The sequence below is a fragment of the Phaenicophaeus curvirostris genome, chromosome 20, assembly GCF_032191515.1.
Source record: "Phaenicophaeus curvirostris isolate KB17595 chromosome 20, BPBGC_Pcur_1.0, whole genome shotgun sequence".
Classification (NCBI taxonomy): domain Eukaryota; kingdom Metazoa; phylum Chordata; class Aves; order Cuculiformes; family Cuculidae; genus Phaenicophaeus; species Phaenicophaeus curvirostris.
Genome location: NC_091411.1, coordinates 4,897,350 through 4,923,296, shown reverse-complemented (window position 1 = coordinate 4,923,296; position 25,947 = coordinate 4,897,350). Strand labels below are relative to the sequence as shown.

At 49.7% G+C, this 25,947-nt stretch overlaps 1 protein-coding gene across 2 annotated transcripts in view; it reads left to right on the top strand.

Annotated features, from left to right (window-relative positions):
• ASTN2 (astrotactin 2) overlaps positions 1-25,947 on the top strand; it is a 344,412-nt gene that overhangs the window by 99,176 nt on the left and 219,289 nt on the right. Inside the window, exons 4-5 of one of the 2 annotated variants that reach the window (XM_069873426.1) lie at positions 8,391-8,540; positions 17,594-17,701. In XM_069873426.1, the coding sequence (XP_069729527.1) occupies positions 8,391-8,540; positions 17,594-17,701 (258 nt within the window). The remainder of the gene's footprint in view (positions 1-8,390; positions 8,541-17,593; positions 17,702-25,947) is intronic. The other variant, XM_069873427.1, reaches the window with a different exon arrangement.

Here is a 25,947-nt window from a genome sequence, read left to right as displayed (position 1 = left end):
TCTTCCCTGCTCATCTCTGCTCGCTGTGTAAGAGAAAAAGTTAGTGTCTTGTAAAAAAAAAAGCAAGTTAAGGGGTTTATTAGAATGGAGAAGGTGGGAACCAAAATCTCTGGTGACCTGCATCCTTTCAGTGCTGGGACAGGGGTTGATGGATCAAATTTCACACAGCAGCATCCCATGGCCAAAGGCTTTTCCTTGCAGAAGGAGGAGCAGAGTAGGGAGATAAATGCCCTATATGTGTCAGGGAAAGGGTGTGCTGGGAAAGTCTTTTCCCTATGGAAAAGCCAAGGGTTTCCTAATCAGAAACAGCTTTTGGAAGGGTTGAACCCAGCTGGGAACAGCCCAGAGAGCGCAGAGACCCATCTGCTTTTGAAGGATTCTCTCAATGCAAAGGTGGGGGCCTGTTGGACCATGGCTTTTAAGCATTTGATCTTTCATGATGTGTTTATAATTATATTGCATTATCTTAATTACTAGCGTGGGAAGTTGGGAGCGTGGCAGGGGAAGGGAAAGGGAGAAAGTGGAATGGCAGGGAAAGTGCGGGGTGATGAATAACTCGCAGCCTCCGTCGATGGGGCCGCAATTGTGGTCGGAGTTGGAAACGATGCTATTAATACAATGCTTATTCATTTCCTATAATAAAAAAATGGAAGTGCTCTGCAATTACCCAATTCCGAATGAAATTAACATTCCGTGGCATTTTCCAGTAAACGGTTAGTTTGCACACATGAGTGGAGGCAATTAGCTGGGAAGCGATTTTGCGCCGTGACTGGAGAGAGGATGAAGGAGGGTCAGGGCAGTCAGTGCTGGGTAGGTGCTGCTGGGGGCTCTGGATGCCCCTTCCTAGCTGTCCCTGCATTCCCCTGGGTCCTGCCAGTTTGAGGAACAGCTCACCCAGCTGCAGTGAGACAGGACCTGCAGATATTATCTCCTGCGCTCTACAGAATGATAGAATGGTTTGGGTTGGAAGGGACCTTAAAGCCCATGCAGTTCCAACCCCACGGCTGTGGGCAGGGACACCTCCCACTGGACCAGGCTGCTCGAAGCCCCATCCAGCCTGGTCTTGAAAACCTCCAGGGAGGTGCAGCCACCTCTGCTCCGGGCAACCTGAACCAGGGCCTCCCCACCCTCATTGTGAAGAATTTCTTCTTAATGTCTAATCTAAATCTTCCCCCTTACAATTTAAAGTCGTTGCCCCTCATCCTATCACTACATGCAGTTGTAAAAAGTCCCTCCCCAGCTTTCCTGGAGCTCCTTTCAGTACTGGAAGTTGCTTTAAGATCTCCCCAGAGCCTTTTCTTCTTAAGGCTGAACAACACCAACTCTCTCAGCCTGTCCTCATAGCAGAGGTGCTCCAGCCCTCACATCATCTTTGTGGCCTCCTCTGTACCAGTTCCAACAGTTGAGGTCTTTCTTGTGTTGGGGATTCCAGAACTGGACGCAGGGTTCCAGATGGGGTCTCATGACAGTAGAGCAGAGGGGCAGAATCAACTCCCTCGATGACGAGGGGGAATAGCAAAGCTTTACAATGAAGAGGAAAAGCAGAGTGGGTACGTGGGCAGAAGGCTTGTGAGGTGCTGTGGTGCTTCCTGAGGTCCCATCCCCACTGTGGGTCACTGAGCGGATGCAGGTCTCCATCCCCTCCTGCGCTGCACACCAGCCTCTCCCAGCATCCCCGCTTCACTGTCATGCACCCCAACCTTTATTAAAAAACAATGGAGTCTTTTTTCCCCTCAGATTTGTTAAACTACTGAAAACTTCTGATCCTATCAGGGCTTTTTTTTTTTTTTCTGCCTCATACCAGATAAGGACTGTGCTGGCTCCAAGCCCAGAGCTGAGGGAGGTGGAGAACGGGGTAGGGAAGCAGTCATCTCATGAATATATGAAGGAGGAAAGTACATTTGTTCAGTTTCCTTCAAAGGAGGCATCTCAAATAAAACTCTCTCTCTTCTGCTACCCTCCCCCTCCAATTTGCAATTAAAAGCAGACTTTTACGTATAAAAATCTATTTTTATAGCAAGGGGTTTATTAATGTATATAATAATCTATTAATGTATTAATAACTATGTTAAATATATATACTTTTTCTATTTTAAAACTTAACAAAAAGGACTGGGAGAGAAAAGAAAGAAAAAGTTGGCTGTTTTTAAAATGCTCCTGGGTTCCCATACCCCTCTGCTGCATCTGAAAACCTCTCTGTGTAAAAGTGCTTCTTGGAGAGCGATTGATCCTCCCTCACACCGTGCTGGCAGCTGGGCTGGGGACCAGCTCCAGCAAAACGCGCGGTGCCACATATATCATTGCCCCTAATGGGTTTGCCTAGGGATGGCTTGGAGATGTATGCGTTGCAGGAGGTGCTCGGTCCCCTGATGTGTGGGTATGTGTGGTTATTTGTGCTTTGTTTTGATTTTTATATATGTATATATTTATGTTAGATATACATCTTCTGAGTTCACTGTGTAATGCAGCCAGCAGCGTCCTGGTGTTCTAGGACACAGTGTGCCTGCATATGACACGGACTGATGGAGAGCAGGGCACTGGTGGAGACAGATTCTCACTTCAGAGGCGGTTGAGGTATTTGGGGCCTGGAGAAAGAGATGGAGAGCTAAAGTTCTCCATGTTTCTCATACCTTTGCCATATCCACCGTGCTCTGTGGCAGGACGCTTCTCTCTGTATGCGTTTTCATCCCTGTGTGTTGAAGTATACAAATCTCTCCCACCATCACACAGGCATTGGTGTAATTACCTAATTTTATGCTAGTAAAGCTCTCTGCTCTCTGGAGCTTAGCACCTTCAGGGTGGCACTGTTGAAAATCAGTCCACATCCCAGATTCTGAACAAACACGGTTGCTTATTTCATGCTTCGGAAAGCAACAAACACCCATTATTTAGAGCTGGTGGGAAAACAGGGTTTCCACGACATGGGAGACTTCCAGTATTGTGAAATTAATGCTCATCCCAATGAGAATTGGAAAGTTGATTTCTTGAAATAATTTGTAGACTAGAAATTTCCAAAATATTGATCGAGAAACATCAAAATGAGTTTATTGAAACTCAGGAGTTTGGTTTGGCGGAAACAGTTATAATGTAATTAAACTGTGCTACACATACCTGATGATTGTGTGGTACATCATGGACATGGTGATGCATTAGACCTTTTGAGGCTTCGTCAGTGATTCCCAGGAGAACATCCAGCCCTTCAATAGTTTCTTGAAAACAGTCGATGAAGCAGTTTGTGAGAGGGCAGGAGGTGGACATGGAGAAGAGATGATGGAGCCGCATCCTATGTGTGGCTGTGGGTGCTGTCATGAATGTGTGCACAGGTCAGAACGTAAAAATCCCACCAACCATGACTTCTAATTGTGCCCAAACCTTTCCATTTAATCCTTGATTGAGTTTGATATGTTCTCATGAAACACTTTGATTCCAGCGGAACAGCACGCTTAGTCAAGCAGCTCTTGAGCCGCTCTGTAAGTTATTCCTTTCTCCAAAACTCTGGGAGCATTTTAACTACTGGCAATGTTGAGGAATCAATAACTTGCCCTTTGACACTCGGAAATCGAAGAGGGGGATGGGAAAATCAGATGCTGAAAAGATTATACTTTTTAAAAGTATGTTTTACTCAATAACCAGTGTGGGAAGCTCTACTGGAAGCTGCTGTTGCCTTTCTGCAGCCTTATCCCTGTAGCTGTAGGAGTGCAGATCTTGTATGAGAAGAACAGGGACCATCGTAGCTCCAGGGTCCAAAACTTTAAGCCAAACATCAGAGACTGGGAGGGCTCAGGGAAGCTGGCACCTTTGCAGACCTCAAGCCTTTCTAATCTGTTTTTATAAGTTGCAAAAACTGCAGAGAAGGGCCTTGCAGCTCTCCAAACTACCCAACAGCAACATGAAGCGTTGAGCCTGGTTTGGGGAGAAGCTGCTTCCCTTCCCCTGCCCTGCTGGGGTCCAGTGCGGCATTGAGTGGGGCTGCCAGGTTCTTGGTGAATATAAAGTCTCTGCAGGAGCGTTGGCTTAGGCTGAGGGCAAGTTCTCCAGTGTGGTACAGCTGCTCCATTGGAGCCTTCCAAGGCCACATTTGAAGACCCTAAAATATCTCAATGAGATTGAAGGCTTGTTTCCAAGGGCCATGGGATACTTTCATCACCACCACCTCCGCCTCTGCTGGCAGAAACCAGGTTGCACAGTCAGAGGTTTTGAAGTTCCTTTTCCCTTGCCCTGGACCCTCGGGGATGGTGGAGGCACTATCCAAGTGCAACCGGTGGAGCTGGAGGCGTGCAGCTAGTGTTTCTCTCAGATACAGGTTATGGGTACAAGTGGTTGTGCCTGGTACTGTGTTTTGGAGAATCCTCCCTGGCCACTGAAGCTGTTGAGATACTAGTTTTGGTATCATCCCAAAACAGCCCCCCATATCCAGACTGTGGGTTTAAGGAAGATACAGCTCTCCTGGCTGTGGTGGGAGTCCCACAAGGGCTGGAACAAATACTGCTGCCTCCCACCTCTGTTGCAATGTGTTTTTACCTAAATGTGGCTTATATTGTTCATTTGATGATAACTTCTTGTTGTTGTGATTTTTAAGCCAAACAATATATTTTTCCCACTGCAATTTGTGCCAGCAAAAAGGAAGGCAGGGAGAAAGGCTATCGATATGAATATTTTTGTGGGAGACATGCAAACGAATAAGGGAGCCATAAGGAGAGCAAACCGCTTTCAAAATAGCGTATGGGGGTGGACAAGAGGGAGGTGTACGATGGGAACACGCCATGTGTTTTACAAAGGTACGGTGACCTTCAGCTGCATCCTGAAATCACTGTCAGCGTTGGAAGCTGATTTTGTGGAGGCTGAAGAGCCTTGTGCTCCCTCTGCTTTGGCTTGTTCCTGGGGTTGTTATGCTGCCGAAGGCCCTCGCTATAGGAAGGAGTGAGACTGAGATCATAGCGTCGTACAAAACCTTGGGGTGGATCTCGCCACCTCTGCCTGGCTGGAGAAGCTCTTCGCGTGGTGACGAAGATGTGAGCTCAGTAGTCCTGATGGATTTATCTCCTGGAAACCAGGGATGGAAGAGAAGGCGGTTTGGCAACTCCGCTCAAGAAGGACGGTCCTATCGCTCTGAATCTGCGTCGTGTTTGGCCGTCGCTGGGAGGGGCTGGTGCTGGTGATGCGGCTGCGTTGGGCTGAAGAGGGAAGCAGGGTGCAGGTAGTGCGGCAGCACTGGGAGCTGCTGACTGAGCTGGTGTTTGGCACATGCAGCCCAGGTGGGTCCTGCAGGGTAGAGCTGGGGTGTTCCAAGCTTTGCAGTATTCTGTGGTACGTGCCAGTCCTATTCAGAACTATTCAAACCTCTGTGGGAGATGGGAATGCCAAGCACGGGTGCAGTGCCTGCGTGGCACGGTGGTGCGGATGTGTGAACTGGCATTGGCCATGTGGTTTTGTGATGCCCATGGAGGCATCGGTCCAGGTCGTGGGGTCCTGCCCATGGCTGTTCAGGTTCAGGTGGCTGACTATGGAAATCCCCAGGTGACAATTTGTGGTTGACTAGGTGTCTTTTTTATAGATGTGATGGATAACTCCATAGTCAACAGGGTGCCAGCAGCCTCGGTGAGTGCTGTGTCTCATTATATTACAGCACATTGGTTTCGTCTCCCTCCCTTTTGTCATGCTTGGCAGTGCATGAAGGGTCCTTCATTCATCCTTGACCTCTGATGCTCATTCAGTTGAAGCCCAGCTACTTTTCATTTGTCAGTGAGCATTTTCTCTATGCTGGCCGTGTTGAACTCCACTTGCTGAGATCATGTCGACACAGGTTTTTCCTTTTTTCTTGTTTTTTTCCTTCTTTGTTTTATTTTCATTGCTCAAACCCCCTGAGCTCAGGGGCACAGAGAGGCCAACGATGTTCTGGCGCGCACAAGCTGTGCAGAGTGGTGAGATGTGCCAGCTTTTTGCTCCCATTCTTGGAATAAGCATTTGTAACGCGATCGCAAGCAGCCGGCAATCACAGAGACCCTTTCCCCACAAAGGTAAATGCTTCCCCCCTCACTTTTGGCATTCTCTCTGCTGATGAGCAGATGAGCAGATGAGCAGATGTCTCAGGATGGATGTACTGAGCGTGTTGGCCAGATGGGGTACAATCACGGCAGCACTGATTACTCCCATCAGCAGAGCAGAGACCACGAGAGAGTCACGACCTTGCGTGCCGCAAACGCTAGCAGAAGGCACGGTCCCCTCCTCCTCCCCTCCTGCACTCTCCTTCTGGCCTCCTTTCGGTAAATAAGCCTCAGCCACACGGTTCCTGAGCTCCTGCTCCACTTGTGCACGTTATATATCACACACCCCTGAGGTTCAAATAACTCGCCATCTGTTTATGGGGAAGCCTCGCTGGGCTTGCACCCAGCTGAAGGAGCTGCGGGGATGGGCTTCCTCCTGTGAACACCACGGTGGGGTGCTGAGCCGCACCAGTGCTGCCACAGCATCCTTCCCCAGCATGTCTGGAGCCCTGCAAGAGGAGGGGCTGGATGTGTGTCATCAGGGCTGGGACTGGGTGCTCTGTAGAGACCTTTTCCCGCTTTTGACTTATTTTTCCCCCGCTGTGGTGCTGCTTGCTGGGGCATCCGATAACACAGGATCTGTCTGCACCTGTCATAAATGTAGGGAACTTCGGGATGCTCTGCCTTTGATCTGTGGTGCCTGAGGGAGCCTGGTATCAAATAATTGGAAGACTTGATGTAGTTGGTCCCTTAGACCACCCTCTCTCTGGAGCTCTTATGAACTAGTTCCCACCTTTGGTGCTTACACAGGCAGTGAGTTTGATCCTTGTCTCTCCATCACTCAGTGAGGCAGCGCAGGGTGATGGATCCTCTCCTGAGTCCTCCTGGTGTACCTGCATCCACAGGCGCAGCAGCTGGACTGCTCTTCTCCAAATGGCCCCGGAAGATTTTGGTACCTTCTCTGCAGCCTGCGGGAGTAGAAAAGCACCTTAGGGTAGTCTAGAGCCTCTTGTCCTAGGCAGCCAAGGAGATTGCCTTTGGAATTTGGGGAGAAGGAAGGGGGAGCTGCTCCATGTGCTGGTGTGGCACTGGCTGTGGTGGGGGCTCTGACCTCCGTGCAGTGCAGGTGGCTGTTGGAGTCAGCTGCAGACTCCACGTTTGAGTCAAATCCTTGTCTAGGATTACAAATGACTTGCCCTGCATGGCCACCTTATTTCACACTAAAATGGACCCTGCCACGTGCTGCAGAAGAGAATTGGAATCCATGATCCAGAGCAGTTATGCACCTTGAGCTCACCAGGTGCGCAAGAGCTCCATGTGGATCTGATGTGTCTCTGGACCAGGAGATGCAGCAGTGTGGTGCATCAGCCTGGAACTCCTGGCAGACTGGGGAGCTTCAAGTTACTCACTCTTACCTTATCCTAGTGGGATGCGGGGTGGCTATAGGGCCAGTGATCCCTGCCAGCCCTGAATGGCCCTGTTGCAGGCAGGGGGAGCTTTTGGAGCTGGTCAGAGGGACTTCATGACTCTCAAAATGGAGAGAGGATAGAGGTTATATTCTGCTAATGAGTTTATTCAAGGAGCTGACAGGGGCCAAAGCATTTGTTAAACCTGGGAGACCTTTGTGGCCTGCAGCCAGACAAAGCTTGTGATTCCTAGATTCATCTTTTCTCTTTGAGAGTGGTTTCACGTTTTCCCATCACTGCCTTTTGGGTAGGTGGTAAGTTTCATGGGAAAGTTTGGATGGTTTTGTTTGTTTTCTTTTGTATTACTGCTTAGGGGATGTGGGACAGCAAGGAGAGGGGTTGCTTAAATATCAGCAAGCTGTGATGTGTCCTGGAGTCTTGTAGCAAGCTGTTCCCTGAGCTCAGGTCCTGCTGCCCAGTGTGTGAGTGCAGCCTCTGGGAGAACCTAGGATCCCTGCTACAGCTCGGACCATGCCTGGACCTGCCGACCAGGGAGTACCTGCCCCCCAGAAAAGCCCATGAGCCTTTTTAGGGTTCACCTGTGAGCTCCTGAAGCAGAGTTAAGTGTGACCTAAAGCCTTCTGAGTCCCAGGGGGTTCCTGAGTGTTTTGAATTCTTTAGGCTGTATCTTGGGTAAGGGCGTGATGCTTCCAAGTGTCCTGCTTGCACATGAGGAAAGAGGCAAGGAATTATCCAAAATGCTGGAAAGCAGCCTGAAAAATGCAATTTCTGTAAAGTTAAAATTTTCTAATTCCTATGGCTTTGGTAAGACTTAGAAAACGCTGGAAAGGTTCCCTGTGGGTGAGCTTGGAGGGTGGAGCTCCTGCCCCAGGATTTGTCTCTGAATGATGCTGTCCTCTGCTAGGAAAGGGTTGTACGGGCACTGGGGACACGATGACTTGGTCCTCTTTTAACCGTGGTCCCTTTGCTGATGTTGCAGCTCCCGAGGTGACACAGGAGACGGTGGAGTCCCTGATGCAGAAGTTCAAGGAGAGCTTCCGCACCAACACACCCATTGAGATTGGGCAGCTCCAGCCTGCGCTGCGCAGCACGTCTGTGGGGAGACGGAAACGCCGGAGCCGGCCCCGAGGTAGGCTGCCACCATCACCAGCTGCCCTGGCTTTTGCTGTGTCCAGAGGAGTTTGGCTTGGAAGGAAGGAGGAGCTCCCTCCAGGGTGAAGAGGGGCAAACCCCATGCAGCTCACTCCGGGTGGTCTGGTGGAGGTGGTTGGGAGTGGTGCCACCTTGCGTCCCTCCCAAGGATTAATCCAAGTCTGCTGCAAGTCCAGAGTCCCTGCTAGCTCTGGCTAACCAGGGTTTGTTGGGAGTGAAATACAGTTTCTTGGGAAGCTTTCATTTTGGAGAAAGGGATGAAGTTCATTTTGGCTGTAAATCACACTCCTGGGACCTCTCTTTGCACTTTCCCAGTGCTTGGGGTTTTTTGGACTATCTAGGGGACACTCAGAAGGTGGGAGCAGCGTTTCATGGCTATAAAGGCTGCACAGTGCAAAAACATGCAAGAAGGATGCTGAGTTTTATTTGTAGCCTTGGTGGCTGTTGCCAGCTACCCCGGAGCACCAGGAGGAGGTTGGCTGGAACAGCCTCATGAGCAGGATTGGTTCTCATGTTGCCTCTCATCCCAGGAGACTGCTTACTCCTATCACTATTGCTGCTTGAGATGTAGCGGCTGTGGGTTATGCGGTGAGTGCCGAGGCTGGGCACAGGGTTTGGGTCCACTTTTCCTGATGAGGGGGAGGAGGAGGCATCAGGATCCCTCTAGGTATGATGGGCAGGGAGGTCCCTTGGCCACTGTCTGCCCTGCACACTGTGGGTCTCTGTGGCAGCGCCAGCGACCGGGAAGGAAATAGTTTTCTTTCTGTTTACTGTTGGTTTTGGTTTTAATTTATTTATGAGTCTGAAATGTGATCTTTTATTCTGGATACATTTGCCTGCGATACAGGCCAGGAAAGGTTTTGTTGTGCTTTCTTTTTTTTTTTTTTTTTATTATAGCTCTGCCTATAAATTATTCACTTAGTGTGAAGAAAATGTTCTGACTCTTTAACTGGTTTAAATTATTTGGTTTGTTTTCTAGTAGTTATTCAAATACGTATGTCTGGATTTTATTGTGCATGTGTGTGGGTGCTCTGGGGTCCACAGTGATGCCTGATGAAGCTTCCCTGACTCCTTGTTCCAGCCTCATTTTTTTGGGGTGGGGGGAGGGGGGTTACTTTATTTCTAAACTGCCTGAAGGGAAGAGGTTTTTTGGTCACTAATGGAGCAAGTCAATTAATCCTTCCAGTTGAGCTCAGGAGGAGTTGCAATGCCTGGCTCCAGGCAGAGCCTCTGGGAGCAGAATGGGGCTCCCAGCCAATCTGACTTGTGCTCCATCTCTGGGGCCATGAATTTTCCATCTCCCACCTCCCTGGGCTGGAGCTCTCCTGCCTCCCAGCAAATCTGTCTGCCTTGTGCCAGAACATTTCTTGAAGCAGGAGGAAGTCTTCCCACCCTCACTCCATCACCACTGCCTCCACCCCAGGATCCCTCTGCCCTGTAGTGGCCATGGGAATAGTCAGTGGATACCAAGACAAGAAAGTCCTTTGTTGCCCTCCATTTTTGCCCAGATTAGTTTTAATTCCATACCAGGGCTGGAGACTGACCCGTGCCCATCATCTCTGCCTGGAATGGGGAGCTGAATTTTCCCTCCAGCTACTGTGCCCCACTTGGCAACCCACTCGCGGTGCTTAGTGAGGTCACCTTCCATCCTTCCCTCCCTGCCACTGCAGCTGTTCCTCAGCCAACTACAATTAAAGCTGGTCTGTCCAGCTCATCCCCAGCAGCAGGCTTGGCCAGATGCTTATTGAACAAGACAAATTGTCTCCCATGGGATTCTTGTGTTGTTCCCAGTGGTCCCAACAGGGGAAGGGATGCTCTGGGAGCCAGAGCATGCCCAGTTGCCTGCTACCAATCTTTCCTGCAGTGCCTGTGGCTGTATTTTGCTCTCCATCTCTCTCCCGGGGTGTTAGATATGTGCCCCAGGTATGTTGTGATACCTGCTCCAGCAGTCCCACTCACACACAAGTCTTGTGTCTGGGAAGGGACTTAGGGACAGGGAGCAGGTGAGGGGAGCTGGTCCTGCTGGTTGAAGTGAACCCAAAGTTGCTGCAAGGTGTTAGAATCATAGAATGGTTTGAGTTGGATGGGACCTTTCAAGGTCATGCAGTTCACTCCCCTGCAGTGAGCAGGGATATCTTCAACCAGATCAAGTTACTTGGAGCCCTGTCCAATCTGACCTTGAATGTTTTCAGGGATGGGGCTTCTGCTTCCTCTCTGGGCAACCCATGCCTCACCACCCTCACGGTAAACAATTTCCTCCTTATCTAGTCTGAATCTCCCCTCTTTTAGCTTAAAGCCATTACTACTTGTCCTGCCATAACAGACCCTACTAAAAATGTCCATCCTCATCGTTCTTATAAGCCCCCTATAAGTTTTGAGAGGCTGCAATAAGGTCTCCTCAGAGCCTTCTCTTCTCCATGCTGAAGAAGCCCAAATCTCCCAGCCTGTCTTCACAGGAGAGGTTCTTCAGCCCTCTGATCATCTCTGTGTCCTCCTCTGGACCTGGTGCAATGGATCCATGTCCTTCCTGTAGTGAGGACTGCAGAGTGGGGAACGCAGGGCTCTGGAATGGTCTCATTGGAGTGAAGTAGAGGGGCAGAATCCCCTATCTTAACTTGCTGGCCATGCTGCTTGATGCAGTCCAGGATATGGTTGGCTTTCTGGGCTGTGAGCACCCAGATGAAGGAGGATGGGGTTATCTCACTGCATCCCTGTGCTGCAGGGCTCAGTTCTCCTAGAAGTGAGGATGATGGTTGGAAGCGAAGGGCCCAGGTGAGCTGGGAAGGTGCTGCCGTGGCTATTCCCTTGCCTGCACTGGGAGCAGGATGCATCCCCACGATGTTAGTGCTCAATCTATAGTGGTTTCCTTGGATCTCTGTTCCTCCTGGCAGCTCCTCTGTGAGAAACGGTGGGGAGCTGGGTCTGGCCTTAATTGCCCAAGACACACGGTGCCTGGGACTGTGACTTTGAGTGTCTCCACCTCCAAGAACACTCACCAGCACACCCTAGGGAAAAGATTTTAAGGTCTCAGTCATTAAAAAACAGTGAACATCCCCCAAAAGCAAGCAGTTCCAGAATCTCCCGTGGAGATCTCACTCCTACAGCCTCAACCTATCCCTTTTTAATTTAGATTTCTTTCTACTTGTGACAGTTGTGGCCGTATGCTGCTGCTGAGGCCACATCCCCACCTTTCCCTGCACCTTTCCTGTTCTGGTGGCTTTATTTTTACAGCCTATGGTTAATTGTCCCTCCAGCAGGTGAGTGGTTGGAATCCTGTCAGACATTAAGGTTAAACGATGATATCACATTTTGCGATGTTTGCATTTTACATCCAATTGCAAACACAAACCTTTTGCCTCATTAATCCTTTGCAATCTGTGGGGGTCGTTTTTCCTTCCCCTAAATGAAATTGTCCATTTGGGATGCATTTATTTCCTTCTAACAGCCGTGTGACAGTTCTGCTGATGGAGTTTGCATCCAACTTTGTTACTGGGTAGTGACAAGCTGGCCTGACGGATGCATGTGTGTAATTATTTTCTCGCAGTTCGATTTAATTAATGCTTAACCTCATCAGAGCCTTACAGCTGGAGCGCTCTCCCCACAGGAACCGTGCACAGCGAAAGGATTTCCTTCTTTACGATCCAAAAGAGCTCTGAGTGCCACTCTACAGAGGATGGGAGAAACCAAACCAGAAAACAAACAACCCAATGCCTTAGCCCAACAAAAACAAAGCTGGGATAAGCTTTGCCTTGCTTGGCTTCCCTGCACTAAGTGCATTTAAACTGCTGCCTATTGCTTGTCGTTAAATCTGATTCTGCTCTAAGTGTTTTTAACAGCTCTGGGAAAGGGTGGATTTCATGGAGAAGATCGACTTTAGGAAAAAAAACCAAACACCGCGCCGCCCTCTCCATTTACAGTACCGTATGTCTTTATTTTGTGTAATGCCTTTTTCATACAAACTTTCTCCCCAAACACTTTTATCAAGTGAAGTGCATTTAGAGTTTATAAATAATAGAGGGAGAGCAAGGATGATAAAAGCTGAGGTGCACGAGGGGTGGGCTGGAAGGAGGATATCTCCACTGTGGGCTTGCAGTGTGGGAGGGAAGGATGTTGTATCTGAGAGGCTTTGGCTTTACTGGTTCTTTAAGTGCAGCCAGGCTGGTACCCAGAGCATCCCGCTCCGGCTGCATGAGTGGAGTTTAGACTGAGAAGTGATGTCCTGGGAAATGCTGGGAAAGGCAGTGGTGCAGGGACTGAGGGTGTATGTTTGGCTGATGGACCACGCCGCCTGTCCACTCCAGGAACTGGGGAGGATGTGGGGGTGCAGGGCTGGGAGGTGGCCGGTTTGTGCAGAGAGGGGGTCTGGTGCCCTCTCCTGGGGCAGGTCTTTAAAAGCACCCTAGCTTTGAGAATAAGTAAGTTATTAATAGGTCCTTCTGTTCGAGGTGGGATGTGCTGTCAGGGCTGAGATGGTTTGTGTGTTGGAGGTGTTGGGTATGTCATAAGTTGCCCAGTATTACCCTAGGGAGAAGAGCTGAGCCTGGGCTCACCTGGGTTTCCTGCTTTTGCTGGGACATCTCTGCCCAGTCTGTTTATCCTGTGGTGCCTATGGAGCATCACATTTTGCTGGCAAGGCTTTTTCAGGGTTCACCTGGGGGCTTTCACCTCATCTGAGTCAAAGCAATCACTTCCAGCTCCATGGTTTGGTGGCAGATACGAATGATTGGACTCTATGATCTAAGAGGTCTTTTTCAATCTAGTGATTCTATGATTCTATGAGCTGGTCCTTGGTGAAAATACAACCCTCCACAGCTGTGTGACCCCTCTTTTCCATGGTGGGAGCTGTGGGGCTGCCCCCAGCATGGGGTTTTGAGCATAGGCAGAAGGAAAAGAGAAGATCAATGAGGAGGAAGAAATTTTACCAGCTGAAGGTAGCGTGTGTGTGTTCGCGTACCTCTGCTACAATGACAAACCAGAGCAGACTGCTTAATTTTAAAGAGCTTTTTTTCTTGTATCCTGGTTTTTTTGTGTGTTGATTGGATATATTTCAAAAGAAAATGTTTGTTTTGTTGGTTTTTTCTCCCTGCATAAAAATGCATCTAATTTACCTTCCTCTGACCATGTTTGATTTTTCAGTTGACTCGCGCTCTTTTCAGGGGCAAATTAATTAAACTGCAAATTTCCATTTAGCAAATTGTATGGTTCTGCATCACCCTGCCAGCCCTCGGTGCCTGGAGCTCGTCACAGCGCCAGGGAGGGGGAGAGGGGGCTCCTTAGCTGGTTTTTACTGGGAAGCTTGGAAGCAGAAGGGGTTGTTGAACACCTAGGAGACCGCGTTGCGCAGGGCAAGCGAGCATGGAGGTCGAGTGAAGCGAACACAATTAGAGCAGGGAGGTTGTGGGTATTTAATGCTGTGATGTGCAGGGTTGGACCCTTTATCGGGAGGGGAGGGATGAAGAAAATCCTTTTGCATTGGCACTGGGGCTGTGGCTATTGGGCAGGGGGATGCACTGGGGCCAAATATCAGCTCCCACTTTTTTATAACATCCAACTTAAAGGATTAAGTATCTTAGGTCAACCTGGCCTCAGATAGGAGTTATCCAAAGCGCTGTTGATACTTTATTTCTTTATTTTAATTCGGTTTTGTTTGTTTTGCATCCGTTTCACTTCACTGAGCCACTCTGTAACCTCATGGCTTTGGGGAAAAGATTTAAAATGTCAGATTTGCTTTGTTTTCAATGACAGAAATGCACCTTTAAAAAAAATAGTCATGGCTTTGCCTAAGAAAAAAAGAAAAAAATCTTCGAGGATAACAGAGCCTCTAATTCCCGAATTGTATTTCCTTCATCCCCACATAGCGTTAACACTACCATCCTTAATTACACCACGACAAGTGGTGTTTGCCTTGGCACCCCGCCTTGCTCCCCACTAAATTAATGTCGCACTTAAAACGAGCACCCTGCCCTGGCGCGTGGCTGTGCTGCGATCTATTTGAATGGATTAACGAGCTTGTAAATCTCTAAACAGGATTAGAAGCAAGAGCATCTTCCTTGAGCTCCCCCTCCTCGCCTGTATCCCCCCCAGGGGTCCAGGCGGTGAGGCAGGAGGCGGCAGGGGGATGGACCAGGGGTGTGGAGGGGGAGCTTTGTTTCCTTCTCCAAACTAAATAGCAGGAGTAAACTCAGTGTAAAGGGGGATGTAGCTCCTCTATGGAGGTTCTGTAAAGAGTTGCTAGTGTGTTGCAGGTACCCAGCGCTGTGAAGTTGCTGTTCCCTGTCCTCTGCCTTTTAAGCAGCTTATTTTGCTTTGCAATCGGTTGTGGCGATCGGGATCTTTTTTTTGCTGTTACTTGGTGATTTTCTCCCTCTTCATAAAGTGAAAAGGAGTGCTGACTAGGTAGGGCTGCTTGGCTTTGAGCGCTCTCCCTGTTCAGCCCTGTCAGCAGCTGCACTTGGGTGCTCTTTGCTTTGAGCATCCTCAGCCCCATCGTGAGCATCCTCAGCCCCATACGTCAGCAAGCAGCCTGTCACACAGGCTGACCAGTAGGGTTGGAGCAGGACATGTTGCCCCACGTGCCAGCATCTCGCAGGGATGCTTCAGTAAGACTTTTGGGCCAGTTAAACATGAAGTCAGGTTCACAGCAGGATCAGCACTCCTATTTCTTACAGGCTGCTTGGACAGGTCTCCAAGACCCTCAAACCCACTAGCTAGATGCATTCCAGCACCCCTAATAGCATGAAGGGGTAAAAGCACATCTCTTGCAGCTGTTTCTCTGCCCTGGGCTCATGTTTCCAGGCTGACCTTTGCCACCATGTGTTGGGTCAGAGGAGATGCTTCCGCTGTGGGCTGGGGACCTGCACTGGGTCTCCTGACTCCTGTATTTATACATCCTGCGCAATGCTGGGTAATCAGAAAATGCAATATTGCTGTCACCAGCTCTCCAAAGACATCCAGCCTGAGTAATTTAACATGTCAGCGCCATCCATCACAGAGATGCAGCCGGCAAACAAACACAGAGCAGCTGGAGGGGGTTGGGACAGGGGTGTTGGAGTGGCTGCTGCCTGCACTGGCTGCCTGGTCACCTCAGCAGGGTGTGAGAGCAGAGCGAGCAGTGAAGATCACTGCCTCTGTCCATCTCCCAGCCATCTGCCTGCACAGAAGGGACTGGGTCTGGCTCATAGGAAGGTGTGGCAGAGGGATATGCCATGTGATGCCTGTGTAGGCAGTGTCCAAGTCCTTTTTCTGGGCAGAAGAGATGGCTCGGCCAAGCTCTGGGGGAAAAACAACCCATAACTGGTGTCTGTCTCCCAGCCTGGACACCACCAGCAGCAGAAGAGCTCAGGACAGCCCCTGCTCAGCAAAAGAAGGGGGCTATGCAGCAGAGCTGCAGCCCTGGCCGTTTGCCCGAGGACCTGCATTAGAAGCCCAGGTTAATTAAGATTTTCCTTGCTGATGTGAATAAGTCATAATGGTCTCAACACTCTGCTGTGCCCTTCAAACCCCCAGTCCCTGCAGGCAGGTATATCGTGGCATTGGATGTTTGCTGTGATACAGGGATCTGGAGAGGGCCTGACAGCGAGTTATTGTTTGGGGTGCAAGTCTATGGACCCCCCTAGACCCCACATCCAAGCACTAAACACTGTGTGCAAGTACTGACCCTCCATGCTGCTTTCAGGAGGAAAGGAGCTGGTGGACCCTCTTCCTACCCCCACATTGGGATCTTCCCCAAGGGCACTGCAGGGCCAGGTCAGGGCATGGACAGGGCAGGAGCCACGTGCTGAGCTCCCGGTGTCCTTCTGGCTCCTGCCAGCCACTACTCATCATGGTGATTAAGGATTTCAGAGGGCAGAAGACACTACTCGTTTTCTGTTCTCCTGCCAAGAAGTGGGGAAATTGCGCTTCTGCCTAGAATAAAAGATTTTTAAAAAACAGTAAAATATTTTAATGGCAGTTTAAAGGGCCACTGTCAACCCCCAGAGGCCTCTTTGCTTTAAACTCTGCAAGGATTGAAAGATTCTGCCAGTTAGAGTCTGTGTTGCTTTTTAACCATCTGTCACTCTGACTCCAGGCTTCTCTAACATCCTGTATCATCTCTAGCTCCAGGATGGAGATGATGGGTAAGCTGTGGCTCAGCCCTGCTCCCATGGCTGACCTCATTGCTCTCTACAACTACCTGAAAGGAGGTTGTGGAGAGGAGGGAGCTGGGCTCTTCTCCCAAGTGACAGGGGACAGGACAAGAGGGAATGGCCTCAAGCTCCACCAGGGGAGGTTCAGGCTGAACATTAGGAAAAAATTTTTCACAGAAAGGGTCATTGGGCACTGGCAGAGGCTGCCCAGGGAGGGGGTTGAGTCCCCTTCCCTGGAGGTGTTTAAGGCACGGGTGGACGAGGTGCTGAGGGACATGGTTTAGTGATGGGTAGGAATGGTTGGACTCGGTGATCCGGTGGGTCTTTTCCAACCTGGTGATTCTATGGTTCTATGATACCAAGCACTGCAGAGACGCATGCTGGCCGCTCTCCCAGCGAGCTGGTGGAGCTGATGAGCCAACGTAGGGGTTGAGGGAGGGAAGCTGGACCCTTGCCATGCAGTGAGGCCCCGAGTGTTGTATTTCCCACCCCCCATGCCACGTGTTTCTGCTGAGTTTGTGTTGAAGCAAACGCCTAAAATTCATTGTACTTCACCGTCGGAGGTGTCCTTGGGGAGAACAACTTCTACAGTCAGAGCTTTACATTATAAATACATTGCAATACATTTGTAAAATATGTTCCTGGGGGAAGCGAGCAACTTCTTGCATTCATATCATAATTGGCACTGTGGGGTCTTGATTCTTGACAAGGGCAAAAAAAGGGCCAGAGAAACCATGAGTGGCAGAAGTCCCCAGTGGCTTCTGGTGACCCCAAGCAGAGCACCTGGGCTGTGAGTGGTGGATGCTGGCCAAATCCAGCAGCTCTGCCGAGGAGCTCCCAGCTCCCCTCTACTGCTGTGTATCCCAGCTGACAGGGCTGATTTTTTCCTCTCTGTTGCTTGCAGGTGGGATCGGGTTTGGCCGTGCCAAAGGGAACTCTGGCTCAGAGGCGGATGATGAAACCCAGCTAACCTTCTACACCGAGCAGTATCGGAGCCGGAGGCGAAGCAAAGGTACAAAATGGCATTGATGCTGATGGTGCACATGGGTGTAAGAGTGAAAAGTGGTTGAGCACTATGAGTGTTTCCACATTGATGTTGCTAATACTGTACAAGTCTAGGTAAGGACTGAAATACCAGTCTTTAGTGGTAAGGACATCCCAGTATGTGTTGTTTGTGTGATGCTGTATCACACGGCAGCCGTAAATAGTATTTCCCACTGATGTTGCTGAGGTTCTGGGTTTCTTTGGTTGTTTCTAGTCTCACTTACGTTATGCATGACCTGGCGCTTCCTGAAGCTGTGATGACTGTGTCCCTCATTGTCCCAGCACCGTGCAGCTCTTGGGAGTGGTCACCTTAGTAATTCCTGATTTTTGCCCCTCATTTCCTATGCAAAGCATCTGTTGGATGGATGTTTCCCAGTCTTCCTCTCGATACAAAGGCAATTAAAAGGAATACTTTCAAAATGAGAGCTGGAGCAGAGATTTGTAGGCTGGAGTCCTTTCAGGTTTTGGTTTTTTTTGTGAGTTTAGAGAAGCTGAGAAATTGAAATACCATCCACTGTCTGAAATTAGCATCCAAGTTTCCTCTGGTCACATCAGGCTGGACTCTTTTTGCTCAGGACCCTTGGACCAAGCGCTTTGGCAGAGGACAGGGTGAGCTTTCCTGCTGCTGCGTTTGAAAAATCACTGTCAGGAAATAACTACGTTGGGAAGCAATTTCAAAATTGCACAGTGGGTCTGCTCCCTCCATCTGTTTTCTGTATTAAGCTGGGCACTGGCAGAGCGCAGCACAGCAGATCGATGCCTGCACCCACCGCAGCAAACACGGCCCCATTTGTTTCAATGATTAGGCATTCCGATAAACACTCGCAATGTGTTTATTTGAATGTGAAATTGCCTCGGCACCTCTGATCAGCTTGATGATTGCACATGGGAATAAACACACACTTGCACAGGGGTGCATTTGTTCCTGCTGAAAGGCAAGCATGTGGTATTTTTCTCTTTTCCGCGTGTTTTAGAACCGTAAAAAAGTTCTTAATGAGTTTTAAAAGAGCTTTTGATGAAAAGCAGGGAGGGAATTCGTGACTTGAAGTTACCTGTTGCGGTACAAACATAGCTGTTTTTTAAAACATCTACCCTTTAGGGTAGATGCTGTGTGAGAGAAGGAGGAAATCAGTTGTGCTGCAAACATGGACAACAAAAAACGAAAAAAAATCCAACAAAAAACCACTCCCATGGAATGCTCCAGGCTTGGGGAAGAGTGGCTTAAAAGTTGCCCAGTGGAAAAAGTCCTGGAGGTGCTGGTTGACAGTAGCTGAATATGAACCAGCAGTGGCCCAGGTGGCCAAGATGGCCAACAGCATCCTGGCTTGGATCAGCCATGGAGTGGCCAGAAGGAGCAGGGAAGGGGTTGTCCCTCTGAACTCGGTGCTGGTGAGGCTGCACCTTGAATTCTAAGTTTGGTTTTGGGCCCCTCACTACAAGAAAGACATTGAGGGGCTGAAGCATGTCTGGAGAAGGGAACAGAGCTGGGGAAAGGTCTGGAGCCCAGGGGTTCTGAGAGCAGCTGAGGGACTGGGGCTGTTTAGCCTGGATGAGAAGGAGGCTGAGGGTAAACTTCATCACTCCCTGTGGCTCCTGGAAAGGAAGTTGTGTTTGGTGAGTGCCGGTCTCTTCTTCCAAGTAACAAGTGATAGGACAAGAGGAAATGGCCTCAAGTCATGACAGGGAAGGTTTAGATTGGATATTAGGAAAATTCTTTTCACTGAAAGGGTTTCAAGCCTTGGCAGAGGCTGCCCAGGGAAATGGGGGTATCAACATCCCTGGAGGTGTTCAAAAACTTAGTAGATGTGGCACTTTGGGATGTGGTTTAGTAGGCACGGTAGTGTTGGGATGATGTTTGGACTGGTTGATCTTAGAAGTCTTTTCCAACCTCAATGATTCTGTGATTCCATGAAAAGAAATGATCCCCAAAAGTTGCTGATGCAGGGGGGAAATTTTCCAAGTGCTGAAGTAGTTTTGTTTTGGTTTTTTTTTTTCAATGAGTTATCCTGAAATAATTGACTGCATGTGAAAGTCCTTGGGCACCTTGGAAAAGCTGCTGAAGTTCAGGTTGTTTTCAGTGACCACAAAGGAAGGGGGGCAAGGTGCATGAGCAAGGTGTGAAGACTGTTTTAGTGAAAAGTAGATAAATCTTTGCTTTCCCACTACCTTGACACCATTCCCCATGAGGACAGGTACTCCGTCAGTCTCTCAAAACACGCTCGTGCTGGATGCCAGGTACAAAGATATTCTTATAGACATATATGTTGGCTTTGGGTTGTTTGTTTAAGCTTCCTTGTAGGGCAAGTATAAAGGCATAGATAAATGGGAAGAATTCCTTTATTTTCTTTTGAATAAGCTGTTGTTCACCTGGGCAGCTTTGATGGCTGGGTTTGAAGAGAATTCAGGAGGAAGAGCTGCCTCGCACGGTTGAACAGAGCTGGCTGTTAGATCTATGTTAGCATTTGAGTGATGCTGAGAGAACCTGGTTTGTTCGTGTTCAGTGGTGGCTAACAGAGGGAATTGTCTTGCATAAAGTCCCCATTGTATTTCCTCTCCTGTCTAGCTAAATCTTGCTATCACTGCGTCCTTGAAAGGAATTTTCCATTATCCTTTCATTGACTCTTCTCTCCCTCGTGGAAGAAAAGCAATAGCTTAGTGGGAAGTCACAGTACCAAACTCATAATTACAAGTTCTGCAAAGATCCATAATTGGACAAGATCATAACTCTAATAAAGAAGGATGTGTCGTCAAATACAGTTAGTTCATACAATGATGTTCCTGAATTGATTTTGTCATGGTTGCATGTCATTGCAGGTGCCATGAGATAGTTATCGGGTCCAAGGAGAGGCATTCCTTGGATTTTTCTCCTTGGATTAGGTTTTATAGGATTGAACCTAGTTACTGATGCCATCAAGGTGTTGATCCCAGCCACTGCTAGGAGATGTTTCCACTTAGGTGGCATGTAGGTTTGGATTTACTTTGAGGTTTGTAGAATTGTGCTGGTTAAGTGTTTGTGGACTTTGTCTGAAAGGCTGCAGGTTTCGTGGTGCCTTAGTAAGGTAAATTAGAGGAGCAATCCCATAGATAAATACTGAGCAATGGAGAGCTTGTTCTGGTAGCTCAGCAGCAGCACAACCTTTGATATCTGGTTCTCAGTGCTGGAATACCTGGAAAAATAAATCAGATCTGTTCGAGCACAGAGGCAGGTACGGCCAAGACATCACCTTCTGTGGTCCCAGCACACAGCATCTTGCATATTCCCAGCTTCTAGGTCTGTGGGATCTCCATACAGCTATGTTCCCTTGTCTTTGGAAAGTCTCCAGAGAAGTTAGATGTGGGAGGAGAGTCTAAGAAATAACATGGAAGAAACCTTCCTGTGGAGCCTTGGTCCTTGTCTGCTGTTGGGCTCAGCCTCATCTCTGGGATTTGAGCTGGGAGAGACAATGCTGGTCACTGGTGTCTCTAGGGAGCAGGTTCGTGCCAAGAAGTGCTCTGTCCATACCTGTCTTCAGCGAGGCATCCCTTTTCTTCTCCACTGCCCTGTGCCTGTGCCCATCCCAGCTCTCCACCCTCTGCTTCATTTTTGATGGATCAGTGGAACGTCTGCTCTGGATGGCAGTGCTGACAGCAGGGCTGGCATATGGCTCCAAAGGAGCTGGAATTTGGACTCCATGTCCTGCTTTTCAAAGTGAAACAAAGTCCTGAGAGGCTTTGAGGCCATGTGGAGCTCCCTGCTCAAAGGTTGGAGATACCTGGGCCTGGTTGGTTGGTTTGCTTCTTCCTGCTGAACCTCATTACTGACTCCATGGATTTTTCTGGAAAGGAGATTTTCCTGCAACAGGTTTTAGTGCCCCAGGGCTCTGCTCACTGTGACGGCTGGCTCTCCCCTTTCTTACTCCCCAGGAAAACTGGGCATCTCCTTACATGCTGGCTATGGTACACAGATGGCTTTTGTCTCCAGGTACTTTTCACCAGCATTGACATCTCTGTGAGAGAGAACCTGCCAGTGTTGTAGAGAGGCTAATACACATCCTTAGTTGCCTATTGTAGGTGATATCAAACTTTGATATTTGCTCAGTTCCTTTCTTCTCCAGAGCAGCATAGGGTACGTTCAATCAGATCCTCCTCTGAGCTTGAGAAGAAAATATTAGTAACAAAACCCCCTCCAAAACAGGGAGGCAGAGAGCCATGTGCAAACCTTGCCTTGCATGGTGTGTCGCTCCTGCTCCATCCCTCTTGCTCCAGGGTGGTGATTATCTCCTGCCCAGCAAAATATATTCCACTCTGGGTCTGACTTTGCAGCCCCGAGCTTCCTGTCTCACATGCAGTGCCTGCCTGATGGCTATTCAGATAGAGAGAAAGATGTGGGGGAAGAAAAGAAGCAGCACCATTACTCCAAGGCCGTGCTGGGCTCCCTGCAGCAATGGGCTGGCCGCTGGGCTCTGCACTCTGTGGCTCATCAAGGACTCGGTGAGTCTAACAAGCCCCTCTGGCTCGCTGGTGGAGAGTGAGGAGGCATGAGAGAGTCTCCTTCACCTCTGTCTGCTTCCTTAGGCCCTGGAGCAGCTGCTCTGTGACACAGAAATGTTACTGCTCTTTTAAAGCTCCTTCTAGGTGAAGTCTTCTAAGGGATAAATGAAGAGTAAATTGGTATCATATCAGGTCTGCAGGGCAGATGCTTTGCAGCTTGCTGAGTTAGGGGAAACTGAGGCATGGAAAGCGATGGTGTCGTGCAGAGACTCTGTGAGGGGCTGAGCATCCTAACCTCTTTCGTCTTGAAGAACTAGAGAGCCTCTGGCCCATGCTGTAGCCTGGACGTTGTCTGAGCCCCTAGGAGCTACCAGGAACTCTACATCTGAGTCCCTGGGACCTGCTGGGAGCTGTGGCAGTGGCTGGTGAGCCCCTGGGACCAGATCTTGGGCTGATCTTGCTCCCCACCATCAAGCAGAAAGGGCGAGTACAACATCTTGCTGGAAACCCTGAAAAAGAAACGGAATGCTGGGTGCAACCTCAAAATGATGCTGTTGGTACCATAATGGTTGAGATGTGCTGGAGGGTGCTCAGCACGGTGGAATGGCTGGGATCTCTTATCGAATGTCCTCAGCTGGACCACCCCAAGCCTGTTTCTCCATACTTGGGTCTGCAATTGCTTCACCTCTCTCAGCATCACCTCTGTTGCAGCCTGTTAGAAGAGGGAGGCGGGGAAATAACCCACCCTGTTTCCATGCATTGTTTGTATCCCAGGCATATCTTGCCATCCCAGCAACCTTTTTCCATCCCAGGAGTGCTCCACGACACCTCAGGGAAGGGAAGGATGTGGTTTTGGGATGCTCCTTGGCTGAAGTCTCCATGAACAAGGCACTTGGCTGTTTCCATAGCACACGGTGATGGTTTTGACAAATTAGCAGAGTCCAATTATGTACCTTGGATCGGTGTCAGGCTCGTGTGTGTGCGCGCATGTGTGTGCCTTGCTGGCTGGCGAAGTCTTCTGAGAGCTGTTAGAGAAATGAAAAGCTGAGCTTTGATCTGCCTCTGTGTTTGGTGTTTAAAACAAGGCCTTTTATAAGGGAATATTAGGTATTCGGAGACTGTAACATATGAGGAAGCTTCACTTTGATCCTCTCCTGTCTCTGGAGGCAGCAGACACTTATTATTTCATGGGGAACTAAACGAAATGCGGAATGAATTTTGGGTAATGTTCTCTGTGCTCTGCTGGTGCCCCCAGCCTGGCTGGAGCTGAGCGAACACCGCAGGCAGCGTGTTGCTCCGTCTCTGCCGTGGTCCTTGGGGAATTGTCCCCCCGGGTCTGCCCCTGGTTTGGCTCAGCCTGCAAACTGGGGGAGACGCCGTTGGGAATCAAATGGGAGACAAATAGCGATAAAGCAAGCATGGTTTTGGTTGCATACGCTAGTAAGAGCGAGAAATGGATCTGTCTGTGCTCCCTGAGCCTTCTCCCTCCCTGTGCCCGTGCTCTCCATGTGCTGTTAGCTCACGGTGCAGCCAGCTGTGCCCCAGCCCCTGCGGGAAGGGGCCACAGCCACTGGCTGTAGAGCAGGTGGAAGGGTCAGTGCTGGTGTCTATGTGTACCTGGCTGGTTTCGAGCTGTGCTGCAGTCTGCGAGGTCAGGGAAGGACACCCCAGAGGGGACAACAGGTGGCCTGGATAACCTGGCCATCCTCGAATCTCCAAGGATGCAGTACTTCAGCACAAGAAGGACATGGAGCTGTTGGAGTGGGTCCAGAGGAGGCCACGAAGATGATCCTTCTCTGCTGTGAGGGCAGGCAGAGGGAGTTGGGGTTGTTCAGCTTGGAGAAGAGAAGGCTCTAGGGAGACCATAGAGCCACTTCCAGGACTGAAAAGGGCTCCAGGAAAGCCGGGGACAGACTTTCTAGCAAGTTTTTTCTGTGACTGGACAAGAAATAGTTGTTTTAAACTAAAGGAGGGTAAATTTAGACTAGATATAAGGAAGAATTATTTTACAATGAGGGTGCTGATGCACTGACACAGGTTATCCAGGGAGGTAGTGGAGGCCCCATCCCTGGAAACATTCCAGGTCAGGTTGGATGGGGCTTTGAGCAAACTGATCTGGTTAAAGATGTCCCTGCTTCTGCAGAGGAGTTGGAGTGGAAAACCTGTAAATGTCCCTTCCAACCCAAACCATTCTATTATTCTATGGCACAAGGCTTGTTTTTGCCTCCTGGAGTGCTGGCTACCTCCAGCCCCCAAGATGCCCCTTGGCAGCGCAGTCTCCACCCAGACCATTGCGGTGCCCAGGGTGGTGGTGCCGATGAGAGATGCAGTGACTTCCCAACCTGTCTCAGCTCTCAAGCTCTGTCATGGGCACTGTTTTTCCAGCAGGCAAACACATATGAGGCTTTTGCATAATGCCTTGTTTCATTCACAGAGCAAGCATGCACTGCCTCAGCACGTAAAACTCACCCAGCAGCCCTCCATCCCTTTAGGCAGATGTGTCTGTGGAGGAAAACTGGGCAGGGGTTGTTCTAGCAGCCTCTTTGGTCCTGTAAGTCCCTGGTGGCTGTAGGTATGGGGTACACACGTGCTCCTGCCTGTGCCTGGGCACGTCATTCTTCACGATCAGGGTGGTGAGACCCTGGCCCAGGTTGCCCAGAGCAGTGGTGGCTGCTTCATCCCTGGAGGTGTTCAAGGCCAGGTTGGATGGGGCTTGGAGCAACCTGCCCTAGTGGGAGGTGTCCCCGCCCATGGCAGGGGAGTTGGAACTGGATGTCCCTTCCAACCCAAACCATTCTATGATTCTATGTGTGAGGTACAGGAGGTTAGGGCAGAGGGGCTGGTGCAGAAGCTGGTTGCAAAGCATGAGCTGGGGAGCAGAGGGGTCCACAGTTATAGCGGCCGTGGTGCCGCGGCAGCCGCAGGCTCTTTAACTTCCCTGGACTGTGCTAGAGATAACGGCTTTTACATCTGTTCCTGGAGGCAGTGTGGGCCTTTCTATTTATTTATTTATTTTTTGATTGTATCTGATACAGCCTCAGCGAGTAATTGAGTGTTTGAGAGTGAAAAATTATCTCTCCGGCTTGGCCCTTATCTTGACAGCAAAGCAGCACTTTTAATTTAATTTTGTTCAGAGCATGTGGGTAACAAATTTCACTAATCGCTCTGCTGTCGCCCTCCGCATGGTAACGAGTCTCTTGTTTCCCAGGAAGCGGAACATAAACACGATGCTGGATGCGGGCGGGAGGAGAGTGAGGGTTAGTGCGGGTTGGAAAATGAAGACACGTTTCGGCACTGATGCTCGGCGTGCTCGTGCTGCGATGGATTTGTCTCCTGGCTGGAGCACGGGGAGGAGTATGGAAGGCAGAGGGTGGTGATCGTCACGCTGCACTGGGGAAGCTCATTCTTGCATGAGACTTCACTGTCAGGGAAACTGAGGCACAGAGTGGATGTGCCCCCCAGAGCAGAGATTTTTATTCCCACCCTGCTGGGCTATTTTGCTTCTATTCCAAAAATAATGGAGGGAGAGGGAAGATGTTTTGGGGCTTAGTTTTTCGGCATGTCTGACTTTGGAGATTCCAGCTTGATTCCCAGATCCCAGGCAGCAGCCTGTGGGATGGCACTTGGAGAGCGGGCTGGGTCTGGATGGGGCATTACAGTGGAGGTCCAGGAGCGATGGGCAGCTCACCGGGTGCTGGGACATCTCCTCTCAGGTCCTGAGCCCCCTCCTGGCAGCCTGGCCTC